This window comes from Pipistrellus kuhlii, unplaced genomic scaffold, assembly GCF_014108245.1.
Source record: "Pipistrellus kuhlii isolate mPipKuh1 unplaced genomic scaffold, mPipKuh1.p scaffold_m20_p_6, whole genome shotgun sequence".
Lineage (NCBI taxonomy): Eukaryota > Metazoa > Chordata > Mammalia > Chiroptera > Vespertilionidae > Pipistrellus > Pipistrellus kuhlii.
Window position 1 is genome coordinate 55170665 of NW_023425562.1, and position 19059 is coordinate 55189723.

The 19059-nt window shown below is 38.8% G+C and overlaps 2 protein-coding genes across 2 annotated transcripts; one reads left to right on the forward strand and one right to left on the reverse strand.

Moving 5' to 3' along the window:
• Positions 1-669: 669 nt before the first annotated feature.
• Positions 670-3842, forward strand: DEFB127 (defensin beta 127). The gene is made up of 2 exons (XM_036419827.1): positions 670-718; positions 3589-3842. Exons 1-2 carry the CDS (start codon positions 670-672, stop codon positions 3840-3842), a joined length of 303 nt encoding a protein of 100 aa, XP_036275720.1.
• A 5347-nt stretch (positions 3843-9189) lies between these two features.
• DEFB128 (defensin beta 128) lies at positions 9190-10930 on the reverse strand. The gene is made up of 2 exons (XM_036419477.2): positions 10882-10930; positions 9190-9550 (listed from the first exon to the last, which is right to left on the reverse strand). The coding sequence occupies exons 1-2, from the start codon at positions 10928-10930 to the stop codon at positions 9312-9314; spliced, it is 288 nt and encodes a 95-aa protein (XP_036275370.1). The 3' UTR covers positions 9190-9311.
• Between the last annotated feature and the right edge of the window lie 8129 nt (positions 10931-19059).

A 19059-nucleotide genomic window follows, 5' to 3' on the forward strand; every position in this document is an offset into this window, starting at 1 on the left:
TGCAAAAGGTTGACAATTGCCATTCCACAATGTCAGGACAAACAAAAACTTTGCTGTTCTTATCCATCGGGACGATGCTTTATGTTGTTATCTCTGACTTTTCTCCCCTTTTTGCTGTTCCTAAGTGAAATTTTTATTATAATCATATGATTATCCTCCATTATATATTGCTTGTCTGTGCATAATTAAATTAATCTAGGATGTAAAAATAAAAGTTGGCTTCCATTTGGATTAATTAAAGTGATAGATACAACACCCTGGGATCCTAGACTTAGGTGAATGCAATAAATGGAATAGGTTTCATTATTTATATTAACTCATTCATTCTTAGAAGTGAGTACATGTCTACTTTGGTCTATCTGGCAGACAAAGTAGAGAAAGCACAGATTCTTCTCCCCAGCAGTCCACAGCCCACAGAATGGCATCAGGGGTGATGAAATAGAACATGCTGCATCTGATTCCATGTAGGGGTAAAGTGGGTGACCTCAAATTTCCGGTGCCTGCCCACATGGTGCAAAATCCATAGATGGGAAGTTTGGGGACACATTTCGTACCATACCATTTATTCTGGTTCAGTGCATAAGAATCCAAGTCGCTGAGGAAGGTGACATGGTGTGCAACTCACTGGACCAAGAACTTTGGCTGCCACCTCCCTTGGGAAGCCTAACTATGAAGCTCTTCCTGATCATTGTAATTCTGCTTTCCCAGAAGCCCACAGGTAATCTAGAGTTTTCCGGGGGTTCACACAAATCAACATGGGATAGAGTATTTCTAAGAACCCAAGATAATTTTATAATTCATAGTATTAGGAAATAGGTACCCTACGGATGACTGAAGTCTACCCAATGTCATTAGAGATTCCCTCTTCCTAAGACCTTCTACCATGGCACTATTCTTAAAAAGGAGTATTCAGAGTTGAAAAGAAGCCCTGGTTTCCTCTGAGAAAGTCTCATTGTAGAAAGTAATGCACCCAATATCTAAGGATGCACTTATTTCTTTGGATATAGTTTTTACTCTGACATCCAATCATATTGTCTTCCATTGTATGAGTGTGAATAGTGGAGAAAGAGTGGAAATAGATATATATATTAGTCTATTTTACTACAGAGGGTGAATATTCACAAACTTTGGAGTCAGGTTTAAGAAACAGGCCTTTGATGTCTACTTCTGGTCTGTCAGTTTTGGATAAATGGTGAAGACTCTCACTGGTGGAGATAATGACACCGGACTCATGTGGACCTTATTAAATGATATAACATTTGTGAAATACCTAGCACAGGGGTTGGCACATACTAAGAACTTGAAATTTCTCTTTCAAAACCATATCTATTACATTTGCCTCTCATTATAGTAATGGTGATGGCATGTCCCTGGGTCCCTAAATTCCTAACAATCAAAGGGGTTCTAAAACCTGAGGTTGGAGGAATCTTTGTTCTCAATCTTCCTCTGGGGCCTATTCTAGAAGGTTGTAACAGCCCAGAAACCAATATTTGAACTTCCAAACCCTTAGATCATAGTAAGTATTTAGGATAACTAAAGGAAAAAATATATCTCAAGGTGAGCAAAGGTCTGGGACTAAATATTGGAGGAATTCTTGCAACTGGAGGTAGAGGAAGAATGAGAAGTCAAATCCAAGATTATTGTAATAACTTAGAAGCCAAAGGAAGATAGGCATTGACAAAAATGGACAATGCTAAAAAAAAAAAAAAAAAAGAAGAAGAAGAAGAAGAAGAAGAAGAAGAAGAAGAAGAAGAAGAAAGAAATGGACAATGCTAAGAATTAACAGGGGAGGGAGGAAGATTATTTAGGGAGAAAAATAACCTGACTGGATAAGAAAGTCATTCTTGACCATGACAGTGAGTATGAACCCAAGAACAGAATTTAACCCAGAAATACACAGTAAAGAATTATTATACTCTGGGTAATAAAGGTGGAGCAGTTATTTAAAAAAAATGAGTGACCTGGGAACATTCAAACAGAGTAAGATTTGCTGTGGTACCCTGATAGAGTATAGTGCCATGCCCTGAAATCAAGGAACCAACTTTTTTGTTTTCCTATATATTAGGTCTAGTAATAATTAATGTCGTTTTCTAATACTTTTTTAAATTGAATTTATTTAAACAATACAACAAAATTTAATCAACAATATAGTTGCTGTTGTTTTCTACTACTTGTGCCCAACACTCAGGAAGCATTTTAATCCCTCTGTTGTAAAATTCTTGTTATTTTGATGCAGAAAATTCGGTCAATGCATTTTTGAGGCATTCTTCATTATTAAATTTTTTTCCAAGAAGAAAGTTTTGCAAAGTATGAAACAAATGGTAATCGGAAGGGGCAATATCAGGAAAATATGCAGGTTGAGGGAGAACTTCCCATTCCAACTGGCGCAGTTTTTCAGCAGTGATTCTTGCAGTATGCGGTCTAGCGTTATCGTGGTGAAGAATTACGCCCTTCCGATTAATCAGCGCGGGTTCTTTTTCTCTTAAAGCTTGGGCTAACCTTTCCAATTGGGCACTATACACTGCACTTGTAATGGTTTGGTTAGATGGTAAAAGTTCATAATGAAGAATTCCTTTAAAATTCCACCAAACACACAACATCACTTTTTTCGCTTGCAAGTCAGGTTTTGGCGTGGGCTGCGGAGCCTCATTTTTGTCCAACCATTGAGGCCGCCTTTTCAAATTAACATACAGCACTTATTGTTCATTTCCGGTAACAATTTGCTCTAAAAACGGCAAACGGTTTTGACGAGAGAGGAGCGAACTGCAAATTGTGACTCTTTGATTACGGTTGTTGTCAGTCAACTCATGAGGAACCCATTTTCCAAACTTTTGGACTTTGCCAAGTGCACGCAATTGATTGGAAATTGTTTTTTGTGAACAATTTAAAGTTGTCGCAAGCTCTTGTTGGGTAATTTGAGGATTTTGCACCAAAAGAGCTTGAAGAGCTTCTTGATCAAAATTGGACACACGGCCTCGACCACTCTTGTCATCTAACGAAAAATTTCCCTCGCGAAATTTCTCAAACCAACGCTGGCATTTTCTGGCGCTAACTGCATCTTGACCAAGAGCACTACACTTGCTTTTCTTCCTAATTGGAACTCGTAAAGCATGCAGTGCCAAATATGCTCTTCATCCGCCATCTTCTTAGCCCTAGTTTTGCAACAAAAACCAAACCAAACACAAACTTTTTCAAGCAAAACTTGTTACTGTAATTGCACTTCACACGTTCTGTAGATACCACGTGTTTGAAGGTTATGTCAATACAGTCAACGCCAAGCAAGATTTTAAATGAATGTTTAAAAACGACATTAATTATTACTAGACCGTATGACCTAATGCTCTTGATGGAGTCCATCAGATGTTGACTGGAAGCCCAAAACCTTAGAGGAACTAAATATGAGTAATCAGATAGATATAAACACTGAGGTTTGCCTTCTTGGGGCATCCTCTGTGGGATATGACGGGCATCTGCCTTGTGAATCTCTCATACACCTAATCCCTACAAATTTCCTCTATACTTTCCATGTCCAAAGTTGCCTTTCAATCTCAAACACTGACCTTGATCAATTGTTTTTTATGTACACAGTAACTGAACAACTTAAGAAATGCTGGGATCAATATATACAAGGAAAGTGCAGAAAAATATGCAAAGTAACTGAAATACGTGAAGTACTATGTGAAAATGGGAGATATTGTTGCCTCAATATCATGGAACTGGAAGCACGTAAAAGAATACCAAAGCCAACTCGTCCAAAGCCAGTGACTTTTGCAATAACTTTACCTCAAGATTATGATGGCTATGAAAGAAATTATATAAGCCACAAGACAAATTCTCCATAAATCAAGTACAATTCTCCAATCATTTATTTCTTAACCTATTCTAATAAACTAAGGTGAAGTAATCCACATCTTTTCCTATCTGGTTCTTTAATTCTCAGTAGACCGTGAAGCAGATTCTAATAAAGTTCATTGCCAGTTTTCTGACTTATTTCTTCTTTAACCAGTAATTGGACACTCAGTATACCAAGTGATAAGAACTCAGAACATCCCCTTGAAAAGGGGATATAACCAGTACACTACAAAAAAAAAAAATCTATGTGGTAAATTGAAACAAGAAGCTCAGGAAAGTAGACATGTAATTCTGGAGAGAGACTGGTGAAGCCAAGTATGCAGGGGAAATTCGCCAGTGAGTTAAAAGTGGTACCATGTGAACTGTGTCAGATATCAACAGGTGACTGATAGTAAAGAAAGTGATTTGAGTAAACAGACTGAAATCAACAAATGGAAGGAAATTAGAAAAGACAGGACAATTCAGAAGGATATACGTGCACTTTGATCTAAGAATAGAACAACCACAGTTGAACTATGGAAAGTCCAATTTCTTCAGTTCCTTTGTAAAATCAGTGAACTGGGGAGAGATGAAGAGGTTCCCACTATGGTGGCACTCACTATATAAGGTGGAGGCAGACATAAATATATAATTCCAAGATGGAGGAGTTTCTTTGTTGTTTATTTTTTTAACTTTATTTTTATTGTTGACACTATTACAGATGTCCCCATCCCTGCCTCTTTGCCCACCTTCACCTGTCCCCCGCTACCCCTTCCCTCTGGCCACCACCACACTGTTGCCTATATCTGTAGGTTATGCATGTATGTTCTTTGGCTAATCCCTTCACCTTCTTTCACCCCGTCACCTCCTCCCCACTCCTCTCTGACAGCTGTCAGTCTCCTCCATGTATCCAGGCCTCTGTTGTTGTTGTGTGTGTTAACCACTAATAACAGCATTCTTTTGGTGCTTGGGGCCCTTTGGAGTTTAGAGAAAATGCAAAGGACCTAGGAATTGGTCCGAATTGCAGTATTAGGCCCAAAATCCAAAACAATGACAACACACAATGCTGGACTGAAACTCTCATTCATTAAAAGATGGGACACGCCACTTTGAAAGATAGTTTGGCAGTTTCTTAAACACTTTTACTATACAATCCAGCAGTTGCAGTCCTTGGTGTTTACCCAAGTGAGTTGAATGTCTACACAAAACCTGCACACCAGTATTTATAGCAGCTTTATTCAGAATTACCAAAACCTAGAAGAAACTGAGATGCCCTGCAGTAAGTGAATAGATAAATAAGCTGTGATACGTTCAGACAATGGAATATTTATTCAGTGCTAAAGAGAAATGAGTTGTCAGGTCATGAAAAGACAGGAAGGAACAGTAAATGCATATTACTAAGTGAAAGAAGCCAATGTAAAAAGGTTACTTTCTGTATGATTCCAACTCTAGGACACTCTGGAAAGGACAAAACTATGGAGACAGTACAAAGATCAGGAGACCGTGCACATATTCAGTGATACACACTCCCACCACAGATCCCTATCCTTCATTTCAGGATCTTCTGAGGTCAATTTTCATTCCTTCACGGTTTTTCTATGGCTTCATACCCAACATCCCCTCCAGACTTGGGATGTAATGTGATTGCCTGCACCTTTAAATCACTCTATATTGAACGCAAAAAAAAATGCATTGAAACTGGGAGTAGATATGAAAAGAGAGATTAAATGGTTATTACAATTGGCCAGGTGAGAGGTGGTTTGGACCAGAGTGAGGGAATAAAGTGGGTAAATTAGAGAATTATTTGGCAGCTATAATTTATAATGGTTATTCGTCAGATGTGGTGGGAATGAGAGTGATGCCCAGGTTTCAGCCTACAGCAACATGAGAAATTGAGTGATGTGATGGTAATGTCACTCAGTGAAGTGTCCCCATGCACAGATTCATGCATATTGAAAGGAAATTAACTAGAAGAAATATTTTAATATTGCTATTCGCCCTTTCTCTATAATAGAAATGTCAACCAAATCCACAATCGACAATGACAGATTGAAACACATGCATGTGATTGGCACCAGCGAGAGCTTTATCTATAAACTTGCTTAATTAGACCTGCTTTCTGATTTAGCTAAATTTTTTCCAGCCCAGTGAAGCACTCCAACTTCTCTTTCAAGTAATTGTCAGCAACACAGCAGTAAATATCAACATGAAGCAGATTATTATTGTATTATAGATCATGCAGGGAGAAAAAAAAAAAGGGTAAAATATTTAACTGTAGCAGTGTTTGACTATATTCTGCACAGTGAGAAAACCTGAAGTCATTTTCAAGTTCCACCGTTTCTTACTTCTTTTCAGTCGGGTCAAGTTTCTAAACTTTCTAAATCTCCATTTTCAGGCTAATGAAAAGAAAATAATATTCTACGAGTTGCCTATCTACCTAGTCCAGGACTTCTGTGAAAATCAAATGAGATGAGGAATGTGAAAATGCTTTACAGACATTTGGTTAAACTGTAAACTATTTACACCTGGCTATAAAACAAGTCATGTTCCCAGACTGAAGAAACTCCAGGCATTGCTAAATGACATCATTCCGAGCTGGGCTGGGCTGTGGGCCGCATTTTGCACCATGGGGGCTTGGAAGCATTGGCTGCGATTAGGTTGGGTATCACTCCAGGGCCTGTGTCCCACTTGGGGGAAGATAAGTGTTGGTTTGTCGGCACCAGGTCCGCGGTGCCATTTCTTTTTAAATGACCAGTGTGTGTCATGGCAGTTCCTGTATTGAGTGTCTGCCCCCTGGTGGTCAGTGTGTTCAACCAATCAAAGCGTAATATGCTAATGATATGCTAAGGCTGTTCAACTGCTCACTATGATGTGCACTGACCACCACGGGGCAGATAGTCGACTGGTTGACCAGTTGCTATGACGTGCACTGGCCCCAATCTTGCACCAGTGGGGTCCCTCTGCCTGACCTGCATCCTCTCCTAATCTGGGACCCCTCAGGGGATTTCGGAGAGCCAGTTTCCGCCTGATCCTGCAGGCTACTCCCCTTGGGAAGGTGCCAGATACAGGGCTCACAGCTGGTGAGTGCTGCTGCAGTGGCACAAGCCTCTTTTGATCAGGACTGATTGGGCGCAGGCCCAGTGGGTCCGGGATGCATGAGAGCAGCAGGTAGGAGCTGCAGGCAGCACTGGACTGCGGATTTCGGCCCTATTCCTGCAGGCCACCCAGAGGGGGCCCACCCATGCACGAATTCATGCACCAGGCCTCTAGTATCTATAATAATAAAAGAGTAATATTCTAATTAGACTGGATGTTCTTCAAGATGTCATTCTGGACGTCCTTCCGGACAAAGTCAGGGCCGAAGGGAAGACCAGGTCCCAGGTGCCAGAGGGAAGCCAGTGCCCGCAGCCGGGGGAAGAAAGGCCTACTCTTGTATGAATTTCATGCATCGGGCCTCTAATATATTACACACACACACACACACACACACACCCTTATCTTGCTTCATAATCACAATTCCAGCTGCTGATTTAAATGCCCTGAATGAATTCTGGGAGCCATGGATTGAACCAGGGTACATTTTTAATAGTTATGGTACATTTTTAATAGTTATAAATAAATCTTCCTTTACCTAAGTGACTGTAGAATGATGCTGATTCTTCCTTCAATATAGTCATCCAAGGTTCTACTCCGTCTTCCCAGATTCCACTGACCTTACTGTCACTTCATGCCCCTATTCACTCTTTCCCCTCACCTAGTCCACTGTCGTTGGAAAGGAGACTGTGTCTTCTCTATGTTTGGGAATATGGTGTGATCCAAGCTGAGGTAGGTCTTTGAACAGATACAATGCCCTGAGAAAATATAGGCTTTTTTCCTCAAACAGTGACCTAAGATAAGGGTCTCCTTTTTTTCCTCTCAAAAAGCAAGCACTATAGGTTGTAGTGCAGTGTCTCCTCACAATAAACCTGAAAGTGCAATCAGAACAAAGCCACAACCATGAATGCTGGTGAAGCAATGCAATAAAAGGGATTCTATATGGGACCAAAGTGTTTTTCTCCAGGTGCCGATTTGTGACCTTGTTTAGTACAAATATAAATTTTAGAAGCAGCTATCCTCAATTTTGACCCAAAGTATTTTACTTTTATCAGAGTGAATGCTGTGTTCCCTCACTATCCTCAACCAGCAGTTTACTCTAACCCCTAGTCCAAATTTCAAAAGAAACCACCTTGATGGTCTCAGCTGAGTAACATTTTCTATATCCGGCCACTATTAGGACAACCTTTGGATAAGCTGCATTGAGTCAGTTGCACACCCTTGTGCAGGGTATAGCCTAATGCTGCGTCCCAGAGGAGAGGGTATGAACAGGGCAGTTACAGCAGCAAGGGCTATTAAGATGACAGGCACTGTATTAGCATGCACACCCTTGAGAATCCCCCATTTCTTGACATAAACAAGCATTCACCCTGTGTCCCAAGACATAAACCTAAGAGGAACACTTAAGCCCTCTCTCTCCCATCCTCTACTTTCAGGTAATCAACAAATTTGGTTAATTCTATCTTCTAATTAGGTAGGAATGGTTTCCATAGGGGAGGGAGTTGTAGGAGTGGGTGAAAAAAGTGAAGGGGAACCTATGTATGGTATCAAATGAGTACTAGCTTTATTGGGGTGATCAAGTCTTAAGTTAGATAAATATCTAACCACTATGTTGTATACCTGAAACTAATATACTATTGTTTGTCTGCTATAATTGAAAAAAAAAATTAATTACTTAAAAAGTAATCCTATATAATAAAACCTTAATATGCAAATTGACCCAACAGTGGAATGACTGGTTGCTATGATGTGCTCTGACCACCAGGGATGCTCGATGGAGGAGCTGCCCCTGGGTGGTCAGTGCATTCCCACAGAGGTAGCACTGCTCAGCCAAAAGCCAAGCTCACAGCTGGTGAGCCCAGCAGTAGGAGTGGGAGCCACAGCACTAAGGATGTCCAGCTGACCACTTAGGAGCAGGCCTAAGCGGGCAGTCAGACTTCCCCCAAGGGTACCATCTCACACCTGTCAGAACGGCCAGCATCAACAAATCAACAAACAACAAGTTGCCGAAACCGGTTTGGCTCAGTGGATAGAGTGTCGGTCTGTGGACTGAAAGGTCCCAGGTTCAATTCCGTTCAATGGCATGTGCATTGGTTGCGGGCACATCCCCGGCAGAGGGGTGTGCAGGAGGCAGCTGGTCAATGTTTCTCTCTCATCGACGTTTCTAGCTCTCTGCCCTCTTCTTTCCTCTCTGTGAAAAATCAATAAAATTTTTTTTAAATAATAGATAGATAAATAGATAGATAGATCCAGGGAAAAGCATAGGACTTTATTATGTGGAGAATCAAGTTTACAGAAAGAAGTAAAAATCTCTTGCCCCAGCCTATTGTATTAGGTGGCATTTTTTATTTTAGAAAGAGGAGAGACCAGTGGAACAAGCGCTTGATTTATAGTTGGATTGTGAAAATTGTGATGGTGGGTAAAATGGAATAGTCCAGCTTCTCATCAGACTGCAGTGCAGATAGAATTAACTCTTGCTCTCTCTGGTATTTTTTGTTTTCAGCTTCATTAATACAACAAACTTTCCTGTTTAGACATGATTGTTCTTGTATTTCTCCCACTCCGCATTTCTTCCTGCAGTAGCCTGCTAAGTTACTACCAAAGCATTTTTGGGGTCGTGCGGCATCTGTGCACAGGAAACAACATTAAACCCGGATTAGATCCTGAGGTAAAGCAGAAGAGGTCTGTGGTTCCCCACAAGCTATGGCCTCTCGGGGTCCCAAAGTGAACCTCAGACTCATACAAGAAATCTCAGAGCCTCCTCCTTGAAAACCATCCCAAATTAAGGACATCCAAAACCCCAATCCAAGCCAATACTCAATTGTCTCTGAGAACATTAGAACTTATGTGACAAAATAGAAGAGAGAACTCAATTTATGGCTCTTAAGTGAGGCTAGTCCCACGCCTAGGACTTTAGCAAATCTTACTCTGTCTTCCTAAGTCAGAGCCTATCCCAATCCAGTGTCTCCAGAGAGTACCCAGCTTGTCACCACGGCACAATTCAGAGCCATATTAACTTTTCAAAGAGTATCAAAAATGGGACTTTCTGTGTTAACAATATAATTGGGTGTCACACTCATTGATGTGGGCAGTAGAAATCGCCCTCTGCCAAGACCACATGGGCCTTAGCAATAAATGCCATTGAAAATGCCTTCCCTTGATTTCTACGGCCTCTCCTTTTCGTCTCAGATAAATGTGTGGCCCAGGGATCAAACTCAATACATGTATTCTAGAAATCCAAATTAGCACCCATTCAGAGCATTGCATTGAGGTCCTAAGTTTCTTGTTTCCAGATCTTTATTTGCCCTTGTACACAACTTTGGACAAACCCATGGAATAAAGGTGGAGAACAAAGAAACAAAAAGTATTTTTAAATATAATTTAAAAATATAATTTTTAAATATTTTTTTAAATACAAAAAGACCATATGCCTTTCTACAGCAGCAAGGGAGAACTTGGTGCTTCACATTTGTAAGAACATGAAATACGATTATCATGAAATTGAGTCATTCTACTCATTTAACAGGTGAGAAAACTAGGTTCAAAGTGAGTATTAGCTCAATGAATACAATAGTCAATGATGAAGACACATTTTAACTCATATCTACATGACTCCAAAGCTTGTCCTGTTCTCTTTACTGTTGTAGTATAGGACAAACATGAATTTGAATTTAAAAAGAGATAGCCAGGCTCCTGGGTGGAAAAGTTTTGTACATGATAAAGGTAATTCTAGATGATGAGCTCATTCCCACCTCTGGAGAGGACTTCTGAGAGCATGGCCTTGACATCCTGTTCCCTGGCCAGATGCTCTCTTCTAAGCACAGACTCAAGTTAGGCACCCAGAACAGTGGGTACTTTTAATTAATTGGCAAGACACCAGTAATTCCAAAGGCCCTGACTCCACTCGTATGGATAGGAGCATCTCCTAGGATTTCATGGTACATTTGGACAAGTTACCTGTGGGTGCTTCAAAGAGCAGAATAATGAGAATCAGAAACGGCTTCATGATTATAGATTTCCCAAGAGAAACAGGCCGCAGGATCTTTTTGTTCAGCAATCTCAGGGTCTTTCAAAATGAGCCAGCGTTTTTGGGTGCTATCAACTTTCTGAGCTCTCGTTTTAACCCACATGGATTAACAGGAAATCCAAGTCCACCTCCACCTACATTCCCAAATATAGAATTCTCGGTCACAGAACGTTCCATCACATGACACCCACTTCTCCTTCCTCAGGATGTGAGCTCCCGGAGAGCAGGAGTAAAGATTTCTTCACCCGGGTCATCAGTCCATTTGGGTCAACGTTAGTTGGTCCTATGTCTGGTTCGTGTGGGACATTCCCTCTTTATTCCTATTAATCCAATGTCCCATCTAGCTACTTCCACCTTTCCCTCACAAAAGTAATCCAGTTTAAGAGATTAATAAAATCATTAGCTAATCAAGGTAGATGCACAAGCACATACAGTAATAATTTTTAATGTATGAAACTTCCAAAAAATCTTCTAGGAGAAAGGTTGCTTTTAGCTTTGGCTAGGTAAATTATCTCAAAATTTCCCCATAAAGTTTTGCCTATTCAGTACAACTCAATTCTACAACTGAAGCCTTTTAGAAGATCACATCTCTTTAGCACAGTGTTCAAGTCATGAACTGGTGGTCCCTGCTCACCTCTCCCAGAGCATTTTATGGAACCACTTAGGTTTCTGCCAAATTAGTATGTGTGCCCCTATTTAACTTGCAACTTACATAACCTGTTTCTTTGCACATTTAAATCCCTCTTCACATATTATATTATGTTCACCTATCCCATCCAGCTAACTGGTCCTGTATCTTGTACATTTTTTGTTGGTAATCACACATGTCATGTTCCAATTATTTGTTTATTTGTGATAATCAATGAGCCCCTCAAGGCAGACCAATGGTTTTGTTCAATTTGGAGTTCTTAATGCATAACAGAAAACTCCTTAGTACATAATTATAAAATGAATGATTGCAAAATACTGAATAAATTATTGCTAAATAAAGTACCCCAAAACAGCAATAAAGTTATTTAAAGCATAGCTTCAAGAATTCTATTTACTGCATTTTACAATTTCTAGACACAGAACCTTGAATTTATAGTAATTAGGGCCCATCCAAATATCTTTCTGTGACAGTACCTAGAAGAAAATAGAATCTGTGGAGGCTGTATAAATATCTGTTGATGATTAAACTCATATCACAGCATAGAGATGGGGTTAGGGTTAGGATTAGAAATGAGTATTGTGCATAAACTATTGTTTTCCCAGTAACTAGACTGAATTAAGTTTGTCAAGGAGAAGGGAATGTGAAATGCTGCTGATTTGCCAAGATGAGGAATAAGTCTTAACCAGTAGCCCCACCAGATATGCACTAGCTCTACCAGTATCCTACTTGGTTACAGCTCATTTCTCATCTTCATGACCTCTTCATGTATGACCACTAGATGACAAATGTATTATATATTTTTATGTTTATATTACTTACTTAAGCCCTCATGAGAGCACTATGAAGTAGAAGTTAATACCACTCTTTTTCAAATTGGAAAACCACAATTTAAGGAACTGGTCATGTGCCCAATGCAAAGAATGAGCTAGGATCACCTGGCTGGTGTGGCTCAGCTGGTTGGGTCGTACCATGCATCAAAAGGTCACAGGTTCAATTCTCAGTCAGGGCACATGGACAGGTTTTGGGCTCTATCTCCAGTAGGGGACAGCTGATGAGGTTTCTCTCTCTCCCTCTCCCTTCCTCTCTAAAATCAATAAAAACATAAAAAAATGTTTAAAGAATGAGCTAGGATCAACAGAGATCTGCATGAATCTAAAAGTAAAGGCCTTAGCCATTGTTCTAATCTGCCTATCTGGCTACGTTCTTTGGGTCAATCGTTGGGACACTGAAGACAAAATAATCAAATACATAATATTGTTTTTTTAATTTTGTTCACAAAATTTATTGGTCATGAACTTGGCTGAACATCTTCCCCCTACCCACCTGCTTACGGCCTACTCTCCACTCAGAGAGCAACCTATATTGAGAGCAGCATGTATTGAGAGAATTCGTATTTCTGATTTCCACAGATGGCATTATTACATCCTGGAAGCAATATTGCCTGCCTACTTCAATAGATTCCTAAGTGTGATTGTTTATCTGTTTATCTGTATCCATTCAGAGAGTCTTTATGCAATCCTGAACAGGTACAAGTAAGCACACAATGTTCTCATTTTCAAAGCTCTCTGACTACGGTTTCCCCTGAGTAGGCTGGGATGGATAATAAAATGTTTCTTTTTAGTCATGGTCAGTTTAAAAAAAATCACCCATGAACATTTGTTACTACAACTCCCACCTGTGGCCCATGATAGTACAAACTGTTTTTAATGGCTTAGTTATAAATGAATTTTAAATGTTTCACTTCTTAGAAATGTCATCTGAATTCTACTTAAGATGTTATCTTTCCAGACTGTTGGACAGACTGAATCTAAGCCAGAGATAGGATTACTAATTCCCTTTTACAAAGATTGAGGAAATCAAGGCAAGATTATTTCATTGTTCTTTGTTCAGGAAATGAGAAATAATTGAATTAATATTTCATGCTAGAAAAAAATCAGACTCATAGATAAACAAAAATGAGAAAATAGAAGCCACCTATAATCTCATTTCTTTCTGGTAACATTTTGCTGTTTAGCCTTCTAAATATTTTGCTCCCAAAGTCATTTATTTTGACAATCAGGTAAGATAAAGCAACAAGAGCTTGCTTGCGTTTCATAAACTCAGTTTAAAATAAAGTATGTTAGTCAACAAATATTCCCTGAGTACACACACACACACACTCATACACACAAAAGTCTACACTCATCCCTCCAATTCAAGAAATAGGCCCATTGGCAAACAGGCATGTGCCAATACAGAGGAGCCCCATATTAGCTGCCTTTATTGACCTACTTTTTATGCCTAAATATACCGGGTATTCCCAAAAAAGTATACCCACTTTAACAGCTGATAGCTCAATTTTGAAAATGAAATGTATTTTAATAAACACTGCCTTTATATTGTTCAAAGTCTACATATGCATTTTTTTGAGAATTTATAATAATAAAAGTATAATATGCAAATCAACCAAAAGCTGAAGAGTGGAACGACCGACCAGTGGAACAACTGTCCGGGCGAGCTTCTGGACGAAGACACAGCTGTGAGGGCCAACACAGCGGGGGCAGTGAAGGCCTACTCTTGCACGAACTGAATTTCATGCATCAAGTCTCTAGTATATATATATATATAAAACCAGATAGTTTTAGGAAAGTAAACAATGTAAAAGAGAACTTAAATGAACAATAAGAAAAAATTACCTCAAAGGAAATAAGCTAATACTGATGACAAACGAGGATTATTAAATTTTACAAAAGTGACAGATTTAACAATATAAAATGCAAAACATCTTCATAAGAAAATTCATTCAGGAGAAGGTGTGAGCCAGTATATAATTAAAAAGACAATCAGAGTAGAATAAAATTTGTAAATGTTTTATATATCATAAAATAATTTATATCCATGATATATAAAGAATGTTTGCAAATCAATAAGAAAATGAAAGATGACCTTATCAGAAAATAGGTAAATGATATCATAACAAAACATGTAAGCACCTCTTTCAGAAGGTCAATATAAATTCAGAAATATAATGTTCCCTCTGAAAGAATCTGCTTTTAATCCAATTAGGGTTGCAATTTACTATATATCACTATTCCTTCTTAATCCATTGCATTCCAGAAACCCAAATATACTAGGAATATGTCTTACATTTTAGGAAACACACAATGAACCTCTATTTAGGTTTAATATATTTTTATTGATTTCAGAGAGGAAGAAAGAGGGAGAGATTAAAACATCAATAACAAGATAGAATCATTGATTGGCTGCCTCCTGCATGTCCCCCATTGGGAATGGAGAAGAAGAGAGAGAGCAAGATATTGAAAATCTATTTGAAGAAATAATGACCCAAAACTTGCCCACCTGGTGAAAGAAATAGACTTACAAGTCCAGGAAGTGCACAGAATCCAAACAAAAGGAATCCAAAGAGGACCACACCAAGACACATCATAATTAAAATGCCAAGAGCAAAAGACAAAAAGAGAATTTTACAAGCAGCAAGAAAAAAACAGTTACCTACAAGGGAGCACCCCATACAACTATCAGCTGATTTCTCAACAGAAACTTTGCAGACCAGGCGGAAATGGCAAGAAATATTCAAAATTATGAATAGCAAGAAACTACAACCAAGATTACTCTACATTTGAAGGTCAGATAAAGAGCTTCACAGATAAAAAAAAGCTAAAGGAGTTCATCACCACCAAACCAGAATTATATGAAATGCTGAAAGATTTTCTTTTTTTTTCTTTTTCTTTTTTTTAATATATTTTATTAATTTTGTACAGAGAGGAAGGGAGAGAGATAGAGAGTTAGAAACATCGATGAGAGATAGTCATCGATCAGCTGCCTCTTGCACACCCCCTACTGGGGATATGCCCACAACCAAGGTACATGCCCTTGACCGGAATCGAACCTGGGACCCTTCAGTCCCCAAGCCAACGCTCTATCCATTGAGCCAAACCGGTTTTGGCTGAAAGGTATTCTTTAAGAAGAAGAAAAAGATAAAGATAAAAATTATGAACAACAAATACATATCTATCAACAAGTGAATCTAAAAACTAAGGGAATAAAAAAATCTGATGAACAGTATTAACTGGTGAATATAATAGAATCAGGGGCATAGAAAGGGAGTGGACTGACAATTCTCGGGAGAAAAGGGGAGTAGGGGGTTCGGGAAGAGACGGGACAAAAAGCGTACAGCTATGGATGAGGACAGTGAGGGGAGGAAGGTAAGGGCAGAGGGTGGGGTAGGAACCTGGTGGAGGGGAGCTATGGGGGGGAAAAAGAAGAACAACTGTAATAATCTGAACAATAAAGCTTATTAAATTTTAAAAAAAGATAAAGGGGAAAGAGCATATGTTAGTAATGAGAAATAAATGGTTAATTCATAATTAGTGAATCTAGTTTCAGCAGATTGGCCTTATCAGTGGTTGGAACAGGTCTCCAGAAATAATTAAAGATTGAAAAAAAGTAAAGTGGTTTTTTTAAAAGTTAAACTCAAAGCATCTTAGGTGACTCAGAGTGACTTAAGGGAAAATCATGTTCGGGTCCATGATGGGTGGACTGTGCTGAGGGCTAGAAGGCAAAGTCTCCTTGTACTTTGGACTCCAGTTAGAAATAACTATGAAGGAACCCCGCTGACAATCAGCAAGTGATATGCCAGAGTGTTTCAGTCTCTGCATATCTAAACCCAAGTTGACCTCAACTAAATATTTCTTTTCTACTCCCTCAACAATAAAAAAAATATATACATCAGTCACAACAAATGTTATATGTACAATGTTGAGCCAGTTCTAAAGGTAGAAAATATAAAGGGTGCTAATAATATTTAGGGTAGACAGAATAATGGGTCTCCTGAAGGTATCCACATTCTAATCCCCAGAGCCTGCTAATGTGTTATATTATATAACAAGGGAGAATCGAGGTGATAGATGGAATTAAAGTTGCTAATCAGATTACCTTAAAATAAGAAGATTGTTTGGGATTATCTGGGTGTGCCCAATGTAACAACATGGATCGTTGTAATGTGTAGGAGAGTCGGTGTCAGAGGAAAATGTGAGAGTGGTACATGGCTAGCTTTAAAGATGGAGGCAAGGGCCATGAACCAAAGAACTCACTCCTCTAGAAGCTGGGAAAAACAAGGAAAGATGTTCCCTCACAGCATGCGGCACCTTTTTAGCCAGTAAAGTCATTCCAGATTTATACACTTCAGAAGTATAAGGTGGTAAACTTGTGTTGTTTTAAGCCACTAAATCTGTTGTCATTTGTAATAGCATCAATAAGAAACTAGTACAGGATTCAGCCTCATGTCAAGAGGCTGTACTCCTTACAGTGATCCAGGACAGTTCTGTGACTGAGCCGCATGATCATAATAAAGCATGTATAGTCAGGGAGGATAGACTTTGCCAATAAGCCTCCCAACCTGAACTGAGGCCTCCTTCACACAGGACAACTGGTATCCTCTAGCCCAGAAAATAAACCCTGTGATGACTCAGCTGCAGGATTTTCCTCTGAGGGTTTTCCAAGGTTTTAAAATCTAAACCAGAGACACATTTCACCTTTAATAGAACATCACAGAAAGATCAGAGGTATCTCTAGGCTAACATACTGAAGCCCGTTACCAAGTGAGGAAAGCTCATGCTCCTGGAAGGACTCCACATACACCTTTAGATATTCAGAAAAATGAAGAAAAAAATTTTTATCATCATAATTTTGGTGTAAAAGTATGAGCTTGAAAACACTTCTATGTATTGAGAGAAAATTGTGTATGAAGCTGAAGGCTAAACAAAATACCAGTTAAGTTACCTCTGATTATTTTAGATCTAAACAATAGTTATATATAACTGTAAAATTGTTGTAGCAATAACACTGATACACCTCAGAAAGTATGGATAAACTTTCAAGTTAGACAAAATTGTCTTCTTAATTCATTCCCTTCCTATCAGACCAAGAGACAACAGAACATGGCAAGAATTGTTTTCTCAGTTGAATATTCTGTTCCAAATTCCTGCAGCCCTTGCAAAACCATTACAGTTATGCTTATTTTCCCTTTTCTTCGATCATAAACCCCTTGAATGGCTAGCCCTAGTTTTCACTGTCTTCCATTCATGTGTCAAATTCAGCTTTTCTGGATTTCAAGCACCACCTAGTGGCCATAGCAACTCCAAACATTCCAAAACTTTAAGCTAGCTCCCCAGAAATTATTAATATCACACTTCTGTAATTGCTCTGCATGGTCCATGGACACCATGGAAACCTAGAGGTTTCAAAATATTCACAAAAGAGTTCTAGAATACAGAGAAACCTTTAAAAATTCACAAGGACTGAGACTATTATAATTTTTATCTTTGTAGGTAACCCAACAAATTATATTCCGAAATTAAAAATCACTTTAATGGATCTGGAAGTTGTACCAACCACATCCTTAGCACATCCATGTCAAGCAAATGTTATATTAAGAGAAAATTCTAAATTGACCAGTCCTGGAATGAATCTTAGTTTGGACAAGCCAATGGTAAAAAAAAAAAAAAAAAAAAAAAAAAAAAAAAAAAAAAAAAAAAAAAAAAGAAAGAAACAACAACAACAAAAAAAAAACACTTTGGGACAATTGATATTTGAAAATGGACTTAGTAATAAATGTTATTTAAAAAATGTTATTAATTTTGCTATGTGATCATGTTGAGTTGGTTATGTTAAAAAATACTCTTTTTTTTTTTTAATAAAAATGCTTACTGGGATATATAGGAATGAAATATCACGATGTTTGTAATTTACCTTAAAATGTTTCAGAAAAAAATATGAGGCAAGTTCCAAAAATAAGGGGGAGAAGGAGAAGGAAAGAAAATATTCCAAATAACTGAATCCTTTTAAAATACTAGAGGCCTGGTGCACGGACTTGTGCAGCAGTGGCGCCCATCGGCCTGGCCTGTGGGGATCAGATCGGGCTGAGACCAGCTCTCCGGCGTCCCCCGAGGGGTCCTGGAGCCAGAGGGCCTCTGTCACTTGGCATCTCCCACACTGAGCATCTGCCCCTTGGTGGTCAGGGCACATTTTAGTTACTGGCCAGTTGGCCGGTCACTTAGGCTTTTATATATATAAATTGGGCCACTGTCCGGCCAGTGTGGCTCAGTGATTTAGCTCTGACCCAGGAACCAGAAGGTCACTGTTCTATTCCCAGTCAGGGAACATGCCTAGGTTGTGGGCTCAGTCCCCAGTAGGGGGTGTGCAGGAGACAGTTGATCAATGATTCCCTCTCTCTTCACTGATGTTTCTATCTCTCTCTCCCTCACCCTTCCTCTTTTAAAAATCAATAAAAACATAATAAATAAATAAATAAATAATAAATAAATAAAATACTGGGCCACCATTTATTAAGAATGCTATTCTTTTACTGAAATTTTATTTAGAAGTGTTACAAATAATAGAATATTTATTGGATATCATGTATGTACCACGAGTTATATTAGACATTATATGTTTA

Bases quoted from the DNA above. Each gene is read 5' to 3' on its own strand.
- DEFB127 (XM_036419827.1), top strand. From the start codon at position 670: ATGAAGCTCTTCCTGATCATTGTAATTCTGCTTTCCCAGAAGCCCACA. The intron at 719-3,588 runs GTAATCTAGAGT...TTATGTACACAG, and splicing joins GCTTTCCCAGAAGCCCACAG to TAACTGAACAACTTAAGAAA.
- DEFB128 (XM_036419477.2), bottom strand. From the start codon at position 10,930: ATGAAGCCGTTTCTGATTCTCATTATTCTGCTCTTTGAAGCACCCACA. The intron at 9,551-10,881 runs GTAACTTGTCCA...TCCTGTGCACAG, and splicing joins GCTCTTTGAAGCACCCACAG to ATGCCGCACGACCCCAAAAA.